Source organism: Diadema antillarum, unplaced genomic scaffold, assembly GCF_040938485.1.
Source record: "Diadema antillarum isolate AM-2024a unplaced genomic scaffold, OU_Dant_1.0 scf00000111, whole genome shotgun sequence".
Classification (NCBI taxonomy): domain Eukaryota; kingdom Metazoa; phylum Echinodermata; class Echinoidea; order Diadematoida; family Diadematidae; genus Diadema; species Diadema antillarum.
Window position 1 is genome coordinate 966,763 of NW_027271000.1, and position 21,761 is coordinate 988,523.

The window sequence follows — 21,761 nt, forward strand, 5'->3', positions numbered from 1 at the left end:
AATTCGATCTTGACAGTGATTGAATCTACACATCATGAATATACTTTGCATTTGCACTTTTTCTGTGTAGCCATGTAATCAGTAATGTGTACTCACACGCAGCCAGAGTGTATTGTTTGCACCAACCTACGTGTTTGCAATTAATCATCGTACAACCATCGTCATGGCTATTGTACCATGGTAAATACATATCATGCATGAAAGAACTCATTGTCAGATGCATAATACTTTTTTTCCCCCACTGTAATGTCAACCCTTTCCTTATGGAAGTCTGTCTTGCCCTGTTACTCGAGTCTACGGTGATTTCAAAATCTCATAGGGAATGGATTAAGATTAAGATTTACTGGTGATTAAGTGGCTAGTGATTTCCTATGACATATGATCATTACACTTAACCTGTTGAGGAGGAGTCCCGAGTACACTTGGGCAGGTGTCTATGGGAAATGCGTGTTTAACATATCAGCCTGTCCTCAACGGGTTAAGGTTGGGGCGTCATTTTACATGTTTTTGACCCCTTTACATCCTACCCAATACCATGACTCTTCCATTAATTCACTGGTGAGCTTTCTCTTTTGATGGCCTTTACAGAGATGCCAAGTTCAAAAAATTCCTATGAGTGAGATTTTCATGACTCGGCGTCTCGGCGCATGTGCATGCTTGTGAGCGAGGGAGCGAAGCGACCAAGAGGGGAGAGGGTGTGGGAGGGGGCTGTCCTCCCTCCTATGGCAGGGAGCTTTTTCAATTTTTAGCTCTTAATGGTGCGATCTGGTGCATACTTAAGTGACCATTTTTTAGTTATTTTGAAAGACAAAAGGGAAATATACCTTCAAATGCATCTATCGCTTTAATTCTTTGAGCTATATGTCCCAATGCGTGAGAAAAATGGGTGCCATGCATGAGATCGTGAGACGGACCCTAAATGCCTGTGTCTCAGAATGCGTGAGACTTGGTAGCTCTGCCTTTATGTGAATGTAATTAAGTCTTGCACAATCCCCTTTAAAGAACTGCAATTAAGTGTGTCTTTACCATATTTTGTATACTGTAAAACACGATATATAGGCGGCATGAAAATTTCGCGAAATGGAGCTGACAGGCTTTCTTGCAGCATAAAATTTGTGCGAATTGCCAGTGGCATCCCATGCTTATTGTGTAGGCAAGAACTTTCGCGCACATTTCAATTTTTGCGAAATTTTGGCATTTGCGAAATTCGCAAAATTAAAATGCACGCGAAAATTCCTTGTTTTACAGTATTTTTTTTTCATCAAAATGTTTCTTTTCATCTTTTGCATATCTTTTTGTTTAACCCTAAAAAGGCCGGGGGGGATTGAATCAACCTCCCCCTCAACGTTTTTCGCGACTACTCCGCCGCACGAAATTTTTTGACCACGTCGTTCGCTGACTTTTTACTTTCAAGTCTCACGCATCTTTTGACACCATTTTTGCGAAAATCGTGCATACCGTTACAATGCTGCATAACGTTTTATACATGCCTGTCAGACCGAAAATGGCTCAAAAACGTGATTTTGTGCATAAAGTCTATGCAAATGGAGTTTTCTCTTCTTATTCATAAAGATATGATTATTTTTACTTTTATAGGCTGAAACTAATTAATTTTAGCATGATTATGCTTGATATAGGTTCTGTCATAAATTTTCCGAAAAAAAATGATAAAACAAAAGGTCGAAAAAAAAAACAAATACATAAGAAATTCATAAAACAATAGAATACATAAGAAATTGATTTTGATACCACATTTTTTTTTCAAGTACATTGTTAGGAATGCTACACAGAATGTTTCCACCAAAAATTAGGATTCTAGGAGCTTTAATTTCTGATTTAGAGCAAAAGATATGATTTTATGCATATATTAGCATAATTAATTATTATGACAAAAATTTCCATTTCTTTTTGTATCGCGTGGTAGATTACGCCGCAGGTAATGCAGGTGCCAAATTTCATGGTGATTGCGCAATCGACGGCCGAGATCTCGGGGGGGGGGGGGGGGGGTTGAATCAACCCCTCCCCGGCCACAGAACACCCAAAAAAGCCCGGCCTGGTTAGGGTTAATATGCCTGTAAAAGAGAAAGTATTTTTCGTTGGTGGTGAAAATGCAATAAATCAAACTAAATTCAAGAAAATACATAATTTTTATGAAATTCTAATTAGCCTGCTGTGTAAGTACCACTGCCCAACTTTTAACTAAAATGCACATTTTGCCTTCCAAATTAATGGATAATACAGTTCTTCAGCAGCTAGAAATTTGCGCACCCATGTCGACTACAGCTATAATTTATCCCAAGTCCACATGTAAACATGCAATTGGAGGATAGCACCACAGCATAAATTGATTGAAAACTTAATGAGCACAGCAAGGGTTAAAGGGGTAAATCAGTCATCCGCATGTATCTCTATTCCTCAGAATGATGGACACAACATCTTCAAGCACCTGTCATCAGATGAGTACAAACAGGTCCTCGGCGACATCCGAAATGCCATCCTAGCAACCGACCTTGCCCTCTTCTTCCCCAACAAGGCCAAGCTGAAGAAGATTGTAGAGGAGAAGAAGTTCTCCTGGGACAACCCGGACCACAGGTGAGGCGAGAGTGTGCAGGTGGCACCCAGATGTGCTGGGTTGGTGGTAGTGGTGGTGGTGATGGTGGTGGTGATGATGATGATGATGATTATGATGATGCACGAGGAGGAGGAAGATGGGAATCGTGATGGAAAGATGAAATTGGTGGTGATGATGATGATGATAATGATGGTGATGATGATGGTGGTGGTGGGGATGATGATGATGATGATGGTGGTGGTGATGATGGAGAAAAGGAGGAGGAAGAGGTGAAGGATGAAATTGATAATGATGATGATGTAGTAGGTACAAGAGGACAAAAAGAAAAACAATGATAGTGATGATGATGATGATGATGATGATGATGATGATGATTAGAAAGAGGAGAAAGAGGTAAAAGAGGTGAAAGAGGAGGAGATGATGGAGGAACAGGTCAAAAATAATGAAAGTGATTATAAACACATAGGGGAGGGGTATGGAGATGGAGCTGTATGATATATTTAAGAATAAACGATGAAATAATTACAAAGACCAGGATACCATATTAAGCAGGCACTCTAAAATGATTAAAAACCATATGTAACACAAAACGGGCAGGAAAGTGTGTTTTTTAGCAATTTGTCTCGAACATTTTTGGTAGAATAGTGTGATTAGGTGTGTCTTTAGAATCCCTTTTTCCTTTCTGAAAAACTTTGTCCACACTCTTCACTTTCAACTCTAATAACTTTTGAAAGGATAGCGCTACTGCTTTGAAAGTTGGCATTAATTATGGACAGAATGTGTTAGTGAGGCATGCTTAATTTCAGTTTAATCTGATAATCTCTTCATTGTTGTTACTCTAGTGGTTTACTTCCTGTTTTTTATGCCTCCGCCACGAAGTGGTGCCGGAGGCATTATGTTTTCGGGTTGTCCGTCCGTCCGTCCGTCCGTCCTTCCGTCCGTCCGTCCGTCCTTCCGTCCGTCCGTCCGTCCTTCCGTCCGTCCGTAATGAATTTTGTGGACAGGGTAACTACCAAAACCTTTTGAGGTATCCTAATGAAACTTGGCATGTATGTGTATTAGGGGATGAAGTTGTGCCTATCAACTTTTGGGTGCACATGCTCAAGGTCAAAGGTCAAAAGGTCAAGGTCAAATGATTAAAATTTCACTATTTCCCCCATATCTATGCAATGCCTAAAGATATTTTCTTGAAACTTAGTGTATACATGTATTACCCAATTAAGATTCTCTGGTGAAAGTTTGGGGTCATGAGGTCAAAAGGTCAAAGGTCAAAAGGTCAAGTAAAGTGTTAAAATTTTACTTTTTTCTCTGTATCTTGGAAATTGTTCAAGGTATCTTCATGAAACATAGTATATATGCATGTACTGACTGGCAGTGGTTATCTAGGGAATTCAGGGTTCCTTGGGTCAAAGGCCAGGGGTCAAAGGTCAAGGCAATACTTCAAAATTTTACTATTTTCCTTATATTTATGCAATGCCAGCAGGATTATTTTGTTTAACTTGATGTATGCATGTATAACCCAATAGAAATTATCTGGGATTTTTTTTTTTTTTTTGCCAAGAAGGTCAAAGGTCAAAAGGTCAAAGTGAAAGTGCTGAACTTACTTCTTTCTCCATATCTCGGAAGTGGCTCAAGTTATCTTGAAACTTAGTACATATTTATGTATGTTCTGCCTGACAGTGATTCTCTTATAAATCAAAGGCCAGATGAAAATGATTACAATTTACTGTTCAATACAGAAATTGCACTTTTTCTCCATACCTTGAAAATTACTCGGTGCATAAACTTATGAAAGGGTCAAAGTCAAGTTAAAGTTCTTAAATCCCCAAATACATGCTCTCCTCCAATTCATCCAATTAAACATACACGTGTAGGTCAAGGAAGGTAAACATTCAATACATTTGTGACAAACATGTCATTTTGATATTTTGCCAATTTTGTTAAAATGTAATCACACATTGTCCACATGTACTATAGACCCATTAGGAGAATCATGCATTATGGCGGAGGCATACCAGTCGCCATAGCGACATTTCTAGTTGTCCCATTCATCGCACAGCCAGCATGGTTTGTAAAGATCATATTGTCTGAGAGAGATACATGTCAAAAGAAAGAGAGATTGATGGAGAGAGAGAGGGGGCAGGGAAAGAAAGTGGTTTTTTTAACAAAACTATTTTGGCAGTTTGAATATAAAGATATCAGAGGACGGAGCGATAATAATTATGTGGTTCAATAGGGCAAAATATAATTCATACATAACCTTTTAAGTCCAAATTAAATACGAGAACTTTCGTCAGACTAAGGAGTATGGCTGCATCAATGGCAGAGGAAGATGTTTGATTTGAGTTATTGAGCACAGTGACTGCAGTTGTGTTTGCTAATCGTGCGAATGGATGATGGCTACCTCCGGATCCCTTTTGGGAGGAGTGGCGATGATGTTGCGTTTCCATGGTAACAGGAACTCCAGGGGTCTCTGAAGGACTTGCCTCCTTGGCCTTGGTGCTCATATCATCTCTTCTATAAAGCACACATGCACCCTGCACTCTCTGCTCTTCCACCTGTGTATCTATACACGTATATGGCCACCCTCACTGTGCTGATCTGTCTTTTCCCATCCCCCCCCCACCTCCTACTCCCCTCCAAGCGAAAGAAGGATGAAATACGATGTAGAAACTAAGATTTGAGGGATATATTCCTTCTATTGTTATCTTTTGTTATCTTGATTGAATAGTGGCCAATTTTTTTTTCCATTTTTGTGGCCTGCAAGTCATCACAATCTGTTATGCCGGAATTCTGCTATTTTCTCTTCTATCGGAAAACATAAAACTAAAATTTCAGTGTGTGGGACTACCACCAGTCTCTGCTTCATTAGGTGCTTAATCATCTGTTAATGTTCTGTTAACTATTAATGTTTTTCAGAGGTTGGGACATACACTGTGAAACTACATCAAGCACGGCTTGGGTCTCTGAATGGAAAAATAAAATGATAAGGGCTTGTCATTTCCTCGATATCCATCTATTTTCAAAAGTTCTTCATTTGATGACCCAAATTTATGAAAATTTGTCAATATATAATTTTTTGCTCTCTCTATGGAAACCTGGTGGTTCTCAGATCTAAGTCTATACAGTGTTCCAAAATCCCTGTAAAGAAGGTATTCAATGATTCAATGTCACAAGCACCCTTCAAAGTATGCCTCCCCCACATCGACAAAGTTCTTCAGCTGCATGTCAACCATCTACATTCTGTCTGTCTGTTATTTTGTCCATGCATTTCACCATCCATCACACTCACTTCATTTATTAAAGTCACCCTTGCGCTCTCATGCCTCTGTTCATTTTTCAGCACGCAGGATGTTGGTGATATCTATATATTTTTTTCTTTCTTTTTACTTAGCAATTTTATGCTATTTTTATTTAGTTCGGAAACTTCCAAAACAATATCCATATATTTCATATATCATGATGTCATATGTTGTACTGTTTCCTGGTCACTACAAAGGATTTTTACTTTCTAAATTTTAAGCTATACTTTTTTAAACAAACAGAAAACAAAGCGCAAATGTGAGCCACTAAAGCTACATTCAAACAGTTTTAATACTACAATTATTCAACCACCAAAATTAGATAAATAAAGATGATCTACATGAGCACTGAATGTGGAGATGAGGCGCAAACCATTTTTAGCAGAGCAAAAACACCATCATTTAAGTTACACCAAAAGAAAATAACTATGAAGCCAGTTTAACCATATATTGTATCTAAAAGCATATATATTTCACACTTACAAATTACCCAGGTAAACTTTGATAAAAGTTTAAAGGATGTTTTCAAAAAGATATTGATATAAAACAATCGAAAAAGTTCATTATAGAAGATAATTAGTTTTAGTTCTTTTGTACATCACACTTGTGCTTTACAATATTTGCCACTCCCTAAAAAGTACTTTATACACCCATGCCTTTACAGTTTGTATTAAAATTTTCGTAATGTATCGATCTGTTGTTCTCACACACTAGTCAAAAACACTCCTCTTTAATTCCCCATTCTTTACCATTCACATTCTATATACCATTCACATGATTTTTTTTTTCACTTTGCCACAAAGTTGCCAACTATTTAGACCCACTTTCTGAACAAATCTTTTCAGATTCAGCGGGACTTCAACAACACATATTTTATTGACTACAAATGTATTCATGTTTGATTGATAATTATCCACTTTAGCCGGTATGCATTTTTATACTTTTCAGTGAATGGTTTTATTTAATCTTACAAAATAAAAGAAGAGAAAAAAAAAAGAAGCAATTATTGTTCATATTTTTATCTGGAAATATATTTCTGTTGTTTGTTTGAAACTAAAAAAAAAAAGGAGCTATTCATGAATCTATGCTGTATGTTCTTCAGCCATTCCAAGGTTTACATTCTTATGGTGGCATGTTGATATTTTCATGGAACTTTAGTTATCATTTCACAATTTATATCAGACCTATTCTTTCTTAAATACTTTGTTTGAATCCCTAACCTCAGGAAAATTAAAGTTTGGGCAAATGGATATGACTTATGCTGTTTAGATTTTGTTTTATTTGTGCACTTTGTTCTATCAGCAAAAACAAAAACAAAAAACACACACACAAAAGGAGTAATGATAATGGTAATGGGACCTATTGTGTAAGACAAAGGTTTGCCCTGTAATGCTCAAAAGTCTCCTTTTGAGCACAAGGTTGTTGAAGTCTTGCCAATCACAACTTTCTGTAGAACACAAGCCATTTACTCTTTTTTTACCTGAGCCATTTTGAACAAACATTCTCAAGTAAAGTTAGCTCTAATGTGTGCCATTTTCGAACAAGAAAAGGTAGGTACACGTGTATTACAAGGTGAAGAGCAATGTTGAACAAAGTAAGCCTGTTAAGCTTCTACAAATGGCTAATATGATTCTGAAAGAAGAGATTACAACCTCAGTATGTGTGTGTATGTGTGTGTTTGTGTGTAATATCATGTACATCATATAATGGGATATAAAAATACAGCAGCATTAAACAGAAAAACCCTGCTTATCATTCGTACAGTTACTACGCGCTCTGCATGAATGAAAGGAAATTGTGTCACGAATCAGCATTTAAACGTTAAAGACTCACGCATTGCGTTGACGTCAGATTCAGAAGTATTTTGCTTCTTTGATCGGAAATGGTTGTTGGAAAGCAATGAAAGCCAAGAAAGCTCAAACTAACCTCAACTAAAGCTTTGCCTTGTGCAAGGATGTCAGCCTTCATGTCTATTCTCATTTGTTCCCATCTGTCTTCGGTCTGTGTTGTGATGATGTTTCATTCTTACCCGACGCTTCGCTTCTTCATTTTACACAGAGTCTCTGTTCATTGCCATTTGTGACCGCCCAGCTCAGACCCACAAAAGGTTGCAAATTAGGCTTCTCTGTATTGGACCGAAATATGTCATTTGGGGTTTGACTCAAATTTATCGAGTTAGTCTTACCTGAGAGAGTAATCTTTTCTCTACCTACTGTCAAAATTTGATGGCTTAAGAACAAAATTCACCAAATCAACATATTACCACTTTTTTCACCATATTTCATTTTGGAATATTTTCACAGGTGCTGCTACTTACACTGTGATTTTTATTGAAAATTCTGTACACTGAGCACGCCGGAGTGCCCCTCATTTATCAAATCCTCTTTTCTCCATTTTCTTTGAAACCGCACCTCTTACTCTCTTTTATTTTAGTCACTTTTTAAATGGGTTGGGATGGTCAAATTGTAACAAGTGATATATCAATTTAAAGCTTAGAGCTTACTCTTTTAAAATATGTAGAAAAAAAGTAGAAATTCATTTTTGCCTTGCTACTTTGTGTGGGTTTTGAGCTAGGTGGTCACATTTTATAGCACAAGAAGACTATGACATTTCATTGGATTGAGAAATCATGCTTTAGCTACTGTATATTAAAGGAGCTTTGCTTATGTTACTTCACTAACATGCTTTAAAAAAACAATATTTTTAAAGACTTCTGTAATGCTCACCCACCCCTGACCAGCTACAATATAATATGCAATAAAAAAAAAAAACTTGTCAAAATTAATTTTTGTTGGAGTGGTGATCACTTGAGGGACTATTGGAATAAAAGGTTATATTTGCTTTCTGATTTTGCAACAAAATAAACAAGTGAAACAACATCTAGATTGACTTGTTTGCTAGCCAGCAGCTTAGAAGTACGGATAGGAATGTGCATGTACCTTGAGGCCCATTAAAAGCGACATTTGAACAATTTTGTAAGATGGCTAGTAATTATAATCAGTAATGCTTTGTCTGAAATTAATATACATTTACTGCTGTTTTTTTGTAGAGTGTATATGGGTTGAGTAAATGAAAATCTTTCAGAAAAGTCTTTTCATCCTGTTAATTTTGTCGTCTGAATTGTTCTGAGGATTTGTTTTTATAGGGGTGACAATTTGTGCATGATAACAAAATATCACAATTGGCAGGATAATCATGGTTTCCATGCACACTCTTGCTTATCACTAAATTCTTCCTATTTCCACTGTGAGAATACTATTTTCTCTCTCATGGTTGTTATTTTTTGAGAGCTCTCTCTGTTGTTTTCAAAGCCTTTCCTTCCATGCAGTTTTGTTCATTGAACATCATCAATGATTTTCTCCTAACTAGACAATCCATTTATATAAAAAAATAAAAGATCCACAATTTGTTTTCCTTTACTTATCATTCTTTCTTCAATTCAATCAATGTTTTTCTCAGTCTCATATATGTATAAATAATTTCTCTGTGTTATATCTCTTTCTTTTTAATGCTTCTTTAATGTTTGTTTTATTTTCTGTTACAGAAGTAATTTGACTAATTTGTAAACCTGTGTTGATTATTCTTTACATTTTTTTTTTACATTATGAAAATGACATAGCTGTGATTAATGACACAATATTCCTTTCATTCATGCAACATAATAAGTACAAATGTGTTCAGTTTCAATACCAACATACAAAATGTCACCACAATAACACTGTGTCTATACTAGGCATACTATCATATAAAGTATAACCAGTTGATTATGAATACATAATGATACACATTGGATCTGAAGTTTTATTGCTTTGCTTTGATTTGTTGTCTTGAGATTGATTTTGTTTACAGCTTTGTACGGCTATATATGTCATTAACAAAGAACTAGAGCATGTATATTAGAATATTGACAATTTTGTTGATGCTTTATGTATACCATATATTCACAGGTGATGCATTTTTATTTTAGCAGGCTGTCAAAAGTTGTACTGAATATTTACAATTTTCATATTCATATATATTATATAAATCATTTTACAATTCCTCTCAATATTCATGTATACATTGTGATGGAAAATCATAAATCAATAATTGGACCAGGCAGGCAGAAAGAAAAAAACAATACCCAATTTTATTTTGTCTGCCATAAAAAAAGCAACAACACAGATTGAACAATAGAGTCACGCTAACAATGAGCTAAAGACAACCACATCTTTCTGGTTTTATAATAATAATGGTTTTAATCATTTTCTGAGCACAGAAACTATGATGTATATCATGTACTGTGCTGCAAGAGATATCAATTGCTTTTGTTATGTCTTTTTTAATTATCTAGGGGCATGAAATTGATTATTTGGTTGTGGGTCAAATAAATTATTGATTTAATGACCAAGCCTGCCAGAATTACAAACGTGCATTATTTGTTTTATAACTCACGGTAATTGAGATCCTCATCACCCTTTCTTTGACATGCTTTGAGATGATAACTTATTTGTTTCCTCAAACTGGAGTAGGAATTTGGTTCATCAAATGTATCTTGGTTGTTTAGAATTTTGGTTTGTCTGAGGAATACTCTCATTTCTCTTTCTATAAAATAGAATAAATAATTGTGTGACTCAAAAGGCTATGACCGAATGAAGTGATGGGGATCTATTTATATTTTTTAAAGATGTGTTCGATTCCACCCCATACTAATGCTGACTAACATTGCTTGTATGTAGTGAATGTGTCATGTATGCATACTAACATCATTGACTAACACAGAGCTCAATTTTTTTCCCTCCCCATGTGTTGTTTGTGCCGACGCTTGCCACTGATTACTGTATGACCTTTGACCTCATGCTTCTGCTTGACTTTTGCATCTTTGTACACTGTTTCTTCATCTTTCATGATTAAATCGCATCAACTCTTTGATGCGTCACACTCGAGTTATATTTTCAAACATCCTCTACAATGACGACTGTTTTTTGTTTTTGGCTTCTTATATTGCTGTTCACATCATATCAATCTATGCTTTATGACAAATTGAAATATCACATTAATGCTTGTTTTGGAATATTGCCTTTTATTTCTTGTACTTTTCCAAATATTTCATTCATGAACTGCCTCATAAATTAAATTTTTGTTTTGTCTGCTTTTGATGTCAAATGTTTATGCCTGCCATTGCTCTTTATTGCACAATCCACCCTTTGGTCCTCTCTCTACCTCTCTCTCTCTTTCTGACCATCTTCCAATCTTGAAAACAAAACAAAAACGTTGGAAAACCTCCCCATAATTCACTGTAATTGTTGCGTTGCTCAGACAATGCGTGAAGTCACTGTCAATGACGGCTTGCGATCTAGCCGCCAACACTAAACCATGGCACATTCAACAGCAAACAGTCAAGGTCATCTTCGACGAGTTCTACCAACAGGTAGGCGGAGCTTAATCCCTCCTCGGTGAAGTGATGTTTATGCATGAGCTCCTATTACTCGTATTCATGCATATTCATGACATGCAATGTGTGCATCACTGCCTTTCTTCCTCTCTCTCTCTTCCTTTCTCTCCGTGTATGTGTTTGTGTATCTATGTGTACCCGTGTGAATATGGATGAGTGTGTATGAGTGTACATGTGCTAGCCTGCATGTGTTAAAGTGTGAGATGTGCTGTGTTCCAAGGTATTCATGTGAGAAAGATGAATATGGATAACCATCTTATGCATATTCATGAATCAATTAATGTGCCATGTATCATCTTTCAAATATGTATTATTGCTAGTTATATGTAGAATACCTTTTCATTCCTTCCCCCACTGATGTTTAAGAAACTTTATAAATTATTGTGGTTTCTTATAGTTGTCCTGTTTTCTTATGATGTAATCCAAAGGAAAAGCTTGTTGTTGTTGTTTTATCTCTCTTTTGTGATGCAGAATTTTGAGAAAGATTGCTGTTCAGTTTTTACCTTTAATAGCCAAATTGGCATAGATGAACAGTCAAAAGTTTTGAGTCCAATGACAAGCAGGACTGACATCAAATGGCAGACAAGCCAGCTATTATTTCATTCATTTCAAAATCACCAAAGGGTGAAAAGTTTTGGAGCTGAGTTAAAACACCAAACAATAATATGCTTTAATCATAATTTACACACAGTTGGTGCAAGTTTAAAGCTTAATTTTTACTCACAACAATTCAGTATAACAAGTATACCAAAAGAAAGGGGAAATATTAGAGTGATAGTATTATTATGATTGGCATAGTTGCAACATGATAAGTAGATCTTTTCCATGATAATGCAGAAGCGACTTTGGAAAAGAGGCTGGTCTAGAAATCAGTTCAGCAAAACAACAGTTTACTGTCAGCAAAATGCCAGGCACTATTTTTTTCTGATATTCATAGAAAGGAATTCTTACTGTGAAAGGTCAGTATGAAACAAAATGAGCAAAAAGGAAAATCAACAGATTTTCTTGTTGCATGACTTTCTGTTCAACTTATAGGTAAATCTTACCTGTATGTTACAAATGTATCTAAAGTCTACTGTCGTCGATAAATCTTGTACGTCAAAAAGTGAAATCTCCCCATTCTACTTCCCATTTCTGCGATGAGTCTAAACCAGCATGTTAACGTAAAACCCAAATTTCACCCTTATTCTTCCCCCTTCTTTGCCTTGAGATGTACAACTTCTTTAAATTTCCTTTACCGAATCAAATTTATTCTGTTTATTCATTTATTCACATCTATATTGAGTTCTCAATAACTTTTTTTATTAGTTTTCAAAAAAAAAGTTATACAAACTATTTCTACTTTAAAAGTTCTCAAAATTGACATTGATGTAAGAAATGGAAGGGCAGCTTTATTGTAGTCAGAGAAGTAAATTTTTATAGAAACCTCAGAAATTAGATGGGTCATTGAAAAAAAAAAAGCAGTTACCTTGATATTTAATTTTAGTCTATTTTGTCTAATTCTGCTTGTACACTTTTGATTCCTCAAATCTTTATTGAACGAGACAATTCTTTTAAAGAATTGCAGATAATTTCTTGATTTTATGGAGGAGGTATGTGTAGAGAGGGAGAATATTTTACTTTAACCCGTTCCATACATGATCCTGGTGGCCAGTCTATCAAGTCTATGGGGATTTCAGAATTCAGTAAGGAATGGGTTAACACTTTTGTGGGCAGTGTGCAGATAGGATTTACACTGCATATTGTTTGTAGCCATTACCAAACCACAGCCTGCATTGACCAATACTTTGTGATGAAATGATATATGGGCTGTGATTGCTTAGAGTCTTGCAATATATTGTTTTATTTTTTTTAAATTCTTTACAATCAGAATGATTACCATTTTGTTAGAGCATTCATCTAGATGATAATTATACATGGGTAGAATTCACCTTCGAGATCACTTTATTTCATCTTGCTTTTTTTCCCCCAAGTGCTATAATGCTTTTTATTTATGTTTAGCACATTTCTTTGAGAAAAGCACGAGAAATGTGGATGTTTATTATAACTCTCATAGACATCTCATCAAAGCCATCGCTATGACGGCGTGTGACCTGTGCGCGGTGTGCAAACCATTTGATCTCCAGCGAAAGGTCGCTTTTGAGATCTTCGAGGAATTTTACCAACAGGTGTGGTCCCCACGCTCGATCTTCACATTATTTTTTAACAAGAGATAATACCCGAATGATGCCGTAGAGAAATGTGGTGTTGTGTGAAATCCGTAGGACCTCCATTTCAATAATTCATTCTAATTCATTTCAAGTCCAATGTTGCATTTTCCTAATATCATAGCCTGCCGTGTGTTTGAACTACTAGTATACGTCTGTTACAGTGTAGTGAAATGCCCACATTTTAGTGTTGTTAAAGGAGAATGTTTTGTATTTATGTTGTATTCTTGTAAACTTAATCTTTAGATATAGATTGTGGATGATATGATGGCAGCCACAGAAAAAAAAAGTTGTAAGTTTATTTTTTTCCCCTAAAACTATACCAAATTTACACAGCTGTCTTGTTTTTGATTTTTTTTTATCTGTGACTAAACTTAAACCAATGCTATTTGAAATTTTTGGATTTCATCTTGCATTTGCTTCTAAAAATGCTTCAAGAACTATATCTTGCACATGCACAAAAGAAAAAAGTTCAAATTTTTAGAAAGTGTTAAAACTCACATAGAAATGAAAGACCAAAGAAGCAAATGCAAGATTTGGTGACTAACTTTCAGGGCATATCTGTCATTTGCTCCTGTCGTTTTAATTATTCTAATTTTGAAGAAATTTACCATTTTTATTGAGGGGATAAAGGAAAATTAATTACTGATTCACTATTTCAAGTGGCTGTAATCATAGCATCAATTTTGTCAAGTTTTTAGCCTCGTGAACTCATTTGTTGCAATCAAAGAATCACCCCTCTCTATATCTTGAACTCATTCTTTCTCTTCAGGAATGTTGTGTTGTGTGCTCCCATTTTCCCCCAATTTCTTTATGCTTGATGATTTATAATGACACTTTTATTACAATCATGGCTTGCTGTGTAAGAAATTACAGCACCGCAATAATGCAAATGATTACTGTGAAAAGCAAAGAGGAGAAACTTACATGTATATGAATCTGCTTCCTGAATTAGATTTTGTTTTTTAGTAGATTGGCTAGACTACGGTCAATTTTTGTTTACTGCAACATGATAGTAATTATTATTGAAATTAAACATTGCAAATGCTGTGACTGATTCTATGAATGAATATGTGACCCGCTACAACAAAATGATCCTTAAGTCGGGCGAGGTCGATTATTTGAAAATTGCATGATATAATCCCCTAATCTATCTGCTTTAAATTGATATATAACACATTTTATAAAAATAATCGGCTGCGGAGATATCGATGTTTAAAAGAGAGCATGTCGAGACGTCTGGAAAATCACTGTTTCGAGAAAAGCGCCCTAAAAGTCTTCCTTTTGACGCAATCGCAATCAAGGGACAGGCAAGTCAGTTTTCACCTCTGGACAATAGAAGGTAAGCCCTAGCAACCCCCGAAGAGTTCATTCAAGCACATCCGCGTCGGCGGTCTCCTCACCAACCAATCGGTGACCAGGATGTGAGAAGCGGCAGAGCATAGCGCACCCCGCCCGCACGCACCAGTCGACTGGGCAGTGTGCGAGCTTTGACGCTTCGGTTAGCAGCAAGCAGCAAACTGACCAATGAGATCACTCTGGTCGTTGATAGGGGCGGAACCTATCTGTGGCGCTCAATCCAAATTTTCGAACCAGTATCTGCTTCGTTGAAACGCCAAAAAACATGGCTTTAATAGAAAAACGCTATTTTTTGGTCTTTCCTTTGATCATTTTGCTTCAAAATTTCGACAGATGATAGAAGACATGTTAGACTCCAATAATATATCAACATCAGAAAATCGTAAGTTTTGACCAATTTTAATGCTCTGACTTCAAACACGATTTTCACGGCTTCGACCGTGCGCGACTTTAGGACCTTTTTGTTGTAGCGGGTCACATATGTTCGCAGCAACACTGTCTTACTAACTCTGTGATGAACATTTCCTTGATGTTTTGCTATTGCAAAGTAGGTGGCTATCATTTAAAGGAATGGTATAGTTTGGGTCGAGATGGGGCTTCAGGTTTCCAACCTTTTTGTGAGATAATGAGAAACCAGTTATAAAACATGAAAAGAGCATACAGTTCTACAAGAGGAATTCAAAGTTTATTTGATGAAAATCGGGGTTGAAATGGCTGAGATATCCGAAACAAAGCAATCTGAATAAAAGGTGGGACCCACCTTTTATTAGGATCGCTTTGTCTTACTTTATTTGTGGATATCTCTGCCATTTCAAAATTGATTTTCATCAAATCAACTTTGAATTCCTCAAGAATTGTATGCTCTATAACATTTCATAGAGTGGTTTCTACATTAGGTATCTCACAAAAAGTTAAAAGCTGAATCCCCATCTCAACCAAAACTGTACCATTCCTTTAAAAACCCAGTAGCATGTCGAGAGAAGGCTGTTGCGATTGAATCAATCTTCTTTCGCTGCCCACCGGGGTACATTTGAAAACCACAAATAGCACAGGTTTGCAAGAATAGCATTGCCCATCAGCGAAAATGCACATCAATTAAAGCATATGCTGATCAGTACTGTTTAAATCCAAGTGAGATTCTTCAGCTGTGTGTGTACTATAGATAAAGATCAGTGATAAGCTGTATACAATCTTTTATGAGGATTCTCAAATATATCCCAAGTTGGATCAGCCTTCTCTCTTTATGGTATTCCACACTATTGGGTCTTTAAAGGACAAGTTCACCTTCATAAACATAAGGATTGAGAGAATGTAGCAATATTAGTAGAACACATCATTGAAAGTTTGAGGAAAATCAGACAATCCGTTCAAAAGTTATGAATTTTTGAAGTTTTTGTGCAGTAACCGCTGGATGAGAAGACTACTGCAGTGTATGAATAACTTAGATGTCACATGCGTACAACAATATAAGGAAAATATAAAGAGAATTTCACAAAATGCCATCTTTTGAAAAAAGTACACATTCCCCTGACTCGTTACCGACAAATGTTATGGGTAATATTATTCCCCCTGCCTTTAGAAAAAGGCAAGTCGAGAGCTCTTTTATTATGCGAAAAAAGTGAAAATATGTTGAATTTTCTTTTACATTTTCTTTATACTGTTGTACGCATATGACTCACAAGCTGTAGTAGTCTCCTCATCCAGCGGTTCCAACACAAAAATTTTAAAAATTCATAACTTTTGCATCGATTGTCCAATTTTCCTCAAACTTTCACTGATGTGTTCTACTAATATTGTTGCATTCTCTCGATCCTTATGTTTATGAAGGTGAACTTGTCCTTTAAATATGTACTCAGCATAAAAATAGAATTTCTAAAAACATGAAGCATTCCATGCTGTGTTAACTTTCAAAGCTCAATTCAAGTCTGCATGGAACGGTGCCAAAACTGTTCAAAATTGTGTAGTTTTCCGGTACGATAATGGTAGAAATAATCCAATATGATTATTCTAATCACCTAAAACATGAAGAGAAGTAGCCATAATGTAAACTATAAGAAGTCAATAATTGATATCTTTAAATAACAATATCATAGTGTATAAACCAAGTTTAATAAATCATATCATTTAGCAGTTTCCCCTCGTTTGTTTGTTTGATTTTTTTTTTCAAACAAGGTTTGTGAAACAATATTAGTTCAGTTGTGAAAACAGCCAGAATTCATCAAGAGTTTGTTTATCTGCTGGTGATAACAAGTCTAAGATAAGACATACAAATGTTGCTTCAAACCACCCCAATGAGAGAAAATGTTTTGAAACAAAAACATTTAAAGCTACTGATGACAAAATAGCAATATGAATATTTATGCCCCCTAAAAAATAGACAAAGAATTAAAGCACTGTTCTCAAATACTGTAGGATTAATGTCACACAAGCATAACATGTACATGCTAATTGCTAGAAAATGCATTTGCTAAAATTTTTATGTGACGTAATTATAGTTGGGGGGGGGGTGGTACTTATAGCATCACCCATACATTAGATATTGTTTGGAAAGTGCATTTAATTGGAAGGTTCCGCCTCTAGATGTGTCCATGCTATAGTTTTTGATTTGGTATTGTAAAGGACCAGTGGGAGTCTAAATGGGTGCACGTCAAGAGACCACACCCACGAGTCATACAGCCTACGAGTTATACAGCTCACGAGTTATACAGCCCATGATCAAGTTCAACACTAAGTGCTCAAACAAGGCCCACGAGACCGACACATTAAATCCTGTGTTGTATCTGTCAATCTCGTGGGCTGTTTTTTACCTACACTTGTAGAGTTGGTCTCATGGGCTTTATTTGCTTAGTGTCGAACTCGTGGGCTGTAGGACTCGCGGGCTGGATGATTCTGTGGGTGTGGGTCTTGTGGGATGACCCCATCTAAATGTAACTTGATGGCTGTATGTGTCGTGCATTGTGATAGGGTGATGAGGAGAAGGCAGCAGGCAAGCAGCCAATTCCAATGATGGACAGAGAGAGGGCTCATGAACTTCCAGCCAATCAGGTGAGGCCTTTGTGCAGGTTCATTTGTGAGAAGAACAGGGGGGTGTTCCATAAAGCTCTTTGTAAAGTTACGAACGACTTAGGGCTGACTGGTGATCAGTTCTTGTGCTGAATTGTTGAAATTCTGATAAGTATAGCACATCAGAACTGATCACCAGTCATTCATAAGTTGTTCGTAACTTTATGAACAGCTTTACTAAACAGGGCCCAGGAGAGATAATGAAAGTTTATTAAAATTGCATGCTACAAATCAGTGTGCAAGTATTAAGTCTGTGCATATATTTTATGTCAGCCATTCTTTGTATACAGCTGATAGGCAACTCTGAACATATCAAATGAAACAGAAATTTATGAAATGGGTGCATGATAATTGTATGCATGTTTATTTACATATGATACATTTTGTTATGTGCAGTATACAAATCAATGTGCAAGTATGTTAGTCTGTGTGTATATTCTTATGTCAGCCATTCTATGCATACAGCTGGTGTAGGCAACTCTGAACATATCAAATGAAACAGCAATTTATGATATGAGTGCATGATAATTATATATGCATGTATATTTACATATGTGTTACTGTAAATGAATGATACATTTTATTATGTATAGTATACAAATCAATGTGCAAGTATGTAGTCTGTGTGTATATTCTTATGTCAGCCATTCTTTGCATACAGCTGATAGGCAACTATGAACATATCAAATGAAACAGCGATTCATAACACGGGGGCATGATAATATATGCATGTAAATTTACATATATGTAAATGAATTATATATTTTATTATAATGTGTGGTTTCATGTAAATGCTGTAAGCTCTCTCCACCACCTGAGGGCATTGTTACATGCATTTACATCACATGTATAATATGTCTATACAAACACATGCCTGCTTATGCGTGCAAACAAACATACTGTGTTATGGTTCCCGGACAAGCCCCCAACTGTTTCGGGTCCCTCTTTTCAGACACACAAAAGAAGACAGAAACCTCATAATGCAAATATCTCCAGATATGAAATTCATTGTTTATTCTGGGAAATGATCCCTGGCAATCCGCCATTACAACAATCACCTTCGTGTCCATCCTGCATCTCCCGTGCACATCGTGCGCAGGTTTCTCTAATACACAGGTTCAATGTAACACGAAGTATGGTATTTCACGTGTTCATGCATACCCATAACAACTGTTACTTGCTCAAATATTCATACTCATAATATAACTTAACATACAGACATATATCATTTTATGCTTGGGTAGCATCAGGGCTGAAATTATGCATGAAAAGGTGGTCTGTTCATCTGGTCGCAAGATTCCATGTGATTGAGGTATGAAGGATGATTGACATGTTATACCTATATCTCTCAGGTGTCTTTCATCGTTGGTATTTGCCTACCCTGCTACGACCTCTTGGCGCAGCTTGTTCCTTCAGCCAAGCCTATGTATGAAGGGGCTGCGTAAGTATAAAAATTATGATAGTTATAATAATAATGATAATTAGAAGAACAAGAAGAAAAAAATACTGATAACACTGATTATCATTATTGCTACATTGTAGTAGTGTTTTTACTTATTCATAATGATTGTTTATGTATATTATGGTTAGTAGTTTTATTTCTGGTTTTAATTTCTTGTAATCATAATATTTTGATAATAATATTTCTTTTATGATCATCATAGTATCTTTACTATAAATGTCATAATGCTCATAATCATTGTAATTATCATCTTTATTTACCTCTCATCATTATATCTTTATTATCATACATGATATGTTTATACATTTTTCATCATTAAAGCTTTCATCTTTTGAAATATTCAGAATATTTTCATCAGAAGTTATAAATGTAATTTTGTAAAAATGACAGAGAACATGCTGAATCTTAAATGAAAATAGCGCTTGCTCCCTTGACTTGAGCTGGACAGGAACAAAAGGAAAAGAAAAACAATAAAGAATTACTATGGTTTACCATTCTGTGCACTAAATTCATACCACATATTTGTAATGCATCAACCATTCTCATAACAGAAGAACTAGACTTTATATTCCTCTTCCTCTCTCTCTCTCTCTCTCTCTCTCTCTCTTCCTTTTCTTTGTTCTATTTATAGTGTCATCCAAGCTGACAACACATTTATTTTTTAAACACTTTATAAGCTTTGCAAGTATATTGTACATTGACGTATGGACAATGTTTATGAAAGGAGTCTGCCTAATCTAGATTTTTGCCCTTTCAATATTTTCATGCAAAATATAATGTCTCATGCATTGATATAATTCTCGTAACTGAGTACCAAAATCTATAAATTTCTAACCTTGCAGAGTGCAGCCCTCATGTGACTAAATTTCCTTCTTTTTTTTAAGGAGAGAGACACTGTTCCCTTTATCAGTTTGCAAGGCTATTTTGTATACTCAATAGCACTCAATACTGGATTTTTCTATAGCTCATATAATCATATAAGATTATATTTGTTGTCTGTTTTTCTTTTATTCTCATCCCTGAATGTATAACCTTTGACCTCGTAGCAAGAATCTGCAGAACTGGTCTGCCCTCGTGGCCAAGCAGAAAGCGGAAGAAGAAGAGAAGAAGAAGGAGGCGGAGAAAAAGAAGAAAGAAGAGGAGGAGGAGGCCAAGAAAGAAGAAAAGACCCCGGCCCCTAAAGCCCCGCCCGTCGCCCGGACAGTCAGCGAGGTGCCAAAGGAGTTTGTCGAAAGCGACGACGAATAATTGGTCGCTTGTCGCAAACACTTTACTCGCAAATGTGTACGAACGGGAAGCTACTTTATACAATTCTGCGGATGTGTGCAGAAGATCCACATGAATTAAACTGCTCGATTCTAAATGCAATGCTACTGGACGACGAATAATCGGTCGCCTGTCGCAAACACTTTACTCGCGAATGTGTACGGACGGGAAACTTTGTACAATTCTGCAGATGTGTGCAGATGATCCTCATGAATTAAACTGCTTGATTCTAAATATGCTAATAGAGAAGTAAGCTTTGCAGTGATTTGTGAAACAAATAGATTAAAACTGACATGCTAGCCAGTCTCAGCAGTTGAGTAAAGATAACATGAAACTTTAATTCATTTAATGGTTGATTTTTTTCCCCTCTCTCTTTTCACTTTGTTTGTACCTCAAGGAAAGTAAAGGAAGACAAAAATCTTTTAAGTGATGCATTTTGTTGCAAATTTAGTATATGTTATTTCATCTTATTTCATTTTGAAACAATGGCAAATCCCTTGCATAGTCATATTTAATTTTGATAGCCTTCCAGCCTCAATATTTGATATATTTTACTCCTCGTGGAATAACTTCATTCAAGCGAGATGTTAGTATAATTCCCATGAACATTGTAAAAATAAGAAATTTAACTTTAAAATTATGATGCTTCTGGTATTCAGGTAGAGATTTATGAATTGTTGGTGTGTTTTACTCAGATTTGCACGAAAACTTCTTGTAAAGTAAAAAGTGGATGCCTCTGTGTTCACATCCCTCTCTCAATACTTCAGCAAATTTCATGTCTGAAATCAACACCTGGATTATTCTACAGTTGCCAACTAAACTGTTTTCACCATGTGGATAATGGTTATTGTTGTTGCTTTTTCCCCTCGTCCGAAATGGGAAATGTGTCTTTGAAATGAAAAATATGTCGGTTTGTTGTTTTTAATGCAGGAGAGGGTTGGATGTTCCAGTCTTATTTAGAATGTAAAAGTTATTGAAAATTCCCCCTGTTAATGTGTTTTGCATCAGCATATTTTTGGGGGTCTGTGGAACTTCTTTGACAGTTCTGATTGTGTTTGAATCAATTCAGCATTTGATTTGTTATTCAACTCATGCT

General features: G+C 35.9%; 1 protein-coding gene across 1 annotated transcript in view; it reads left to right on the top strand.

Moving 5' to 3' along the window:
- The window catches only part of LOC139719500 (probable 3',5'-cyclic phosphodiesterase pde-5), a 130,418-nt gene extending 109,361 nt beyond the window's left edge, over positions 1 to 21,057 (top strand). The window contains exons 24-28 of the mRNA XM_071630918.1: positions 2,420 to 2,592; positions 11,173 to 11,284; positions 17,839 to 17,919; positions 19,290 to 19,378; positions 20,446 to 21,057. Coding sequence (XP_071487019.1) covers positions 2,420 to 2,592; positions 11,173 to 11,284; positions 17,839 to 17,919; positions 19,290 to 19,378; positions 20,446 to 20,647 — 657 coding nt within the window. The 3' untranslated portion in view covers positions 20,648 to 21,057. The remainder of the gene's footprint in view (positions 1 to 2,419; positions 2,593 to 11,172; positions 11,285 to 17,838; positions 17,920 to 19,289; positions 19,379 to 20,445) is intronic.
- The last annotated feature ends 704 nt before the right edge of the window (positions 21,058 to 21,761 follow it).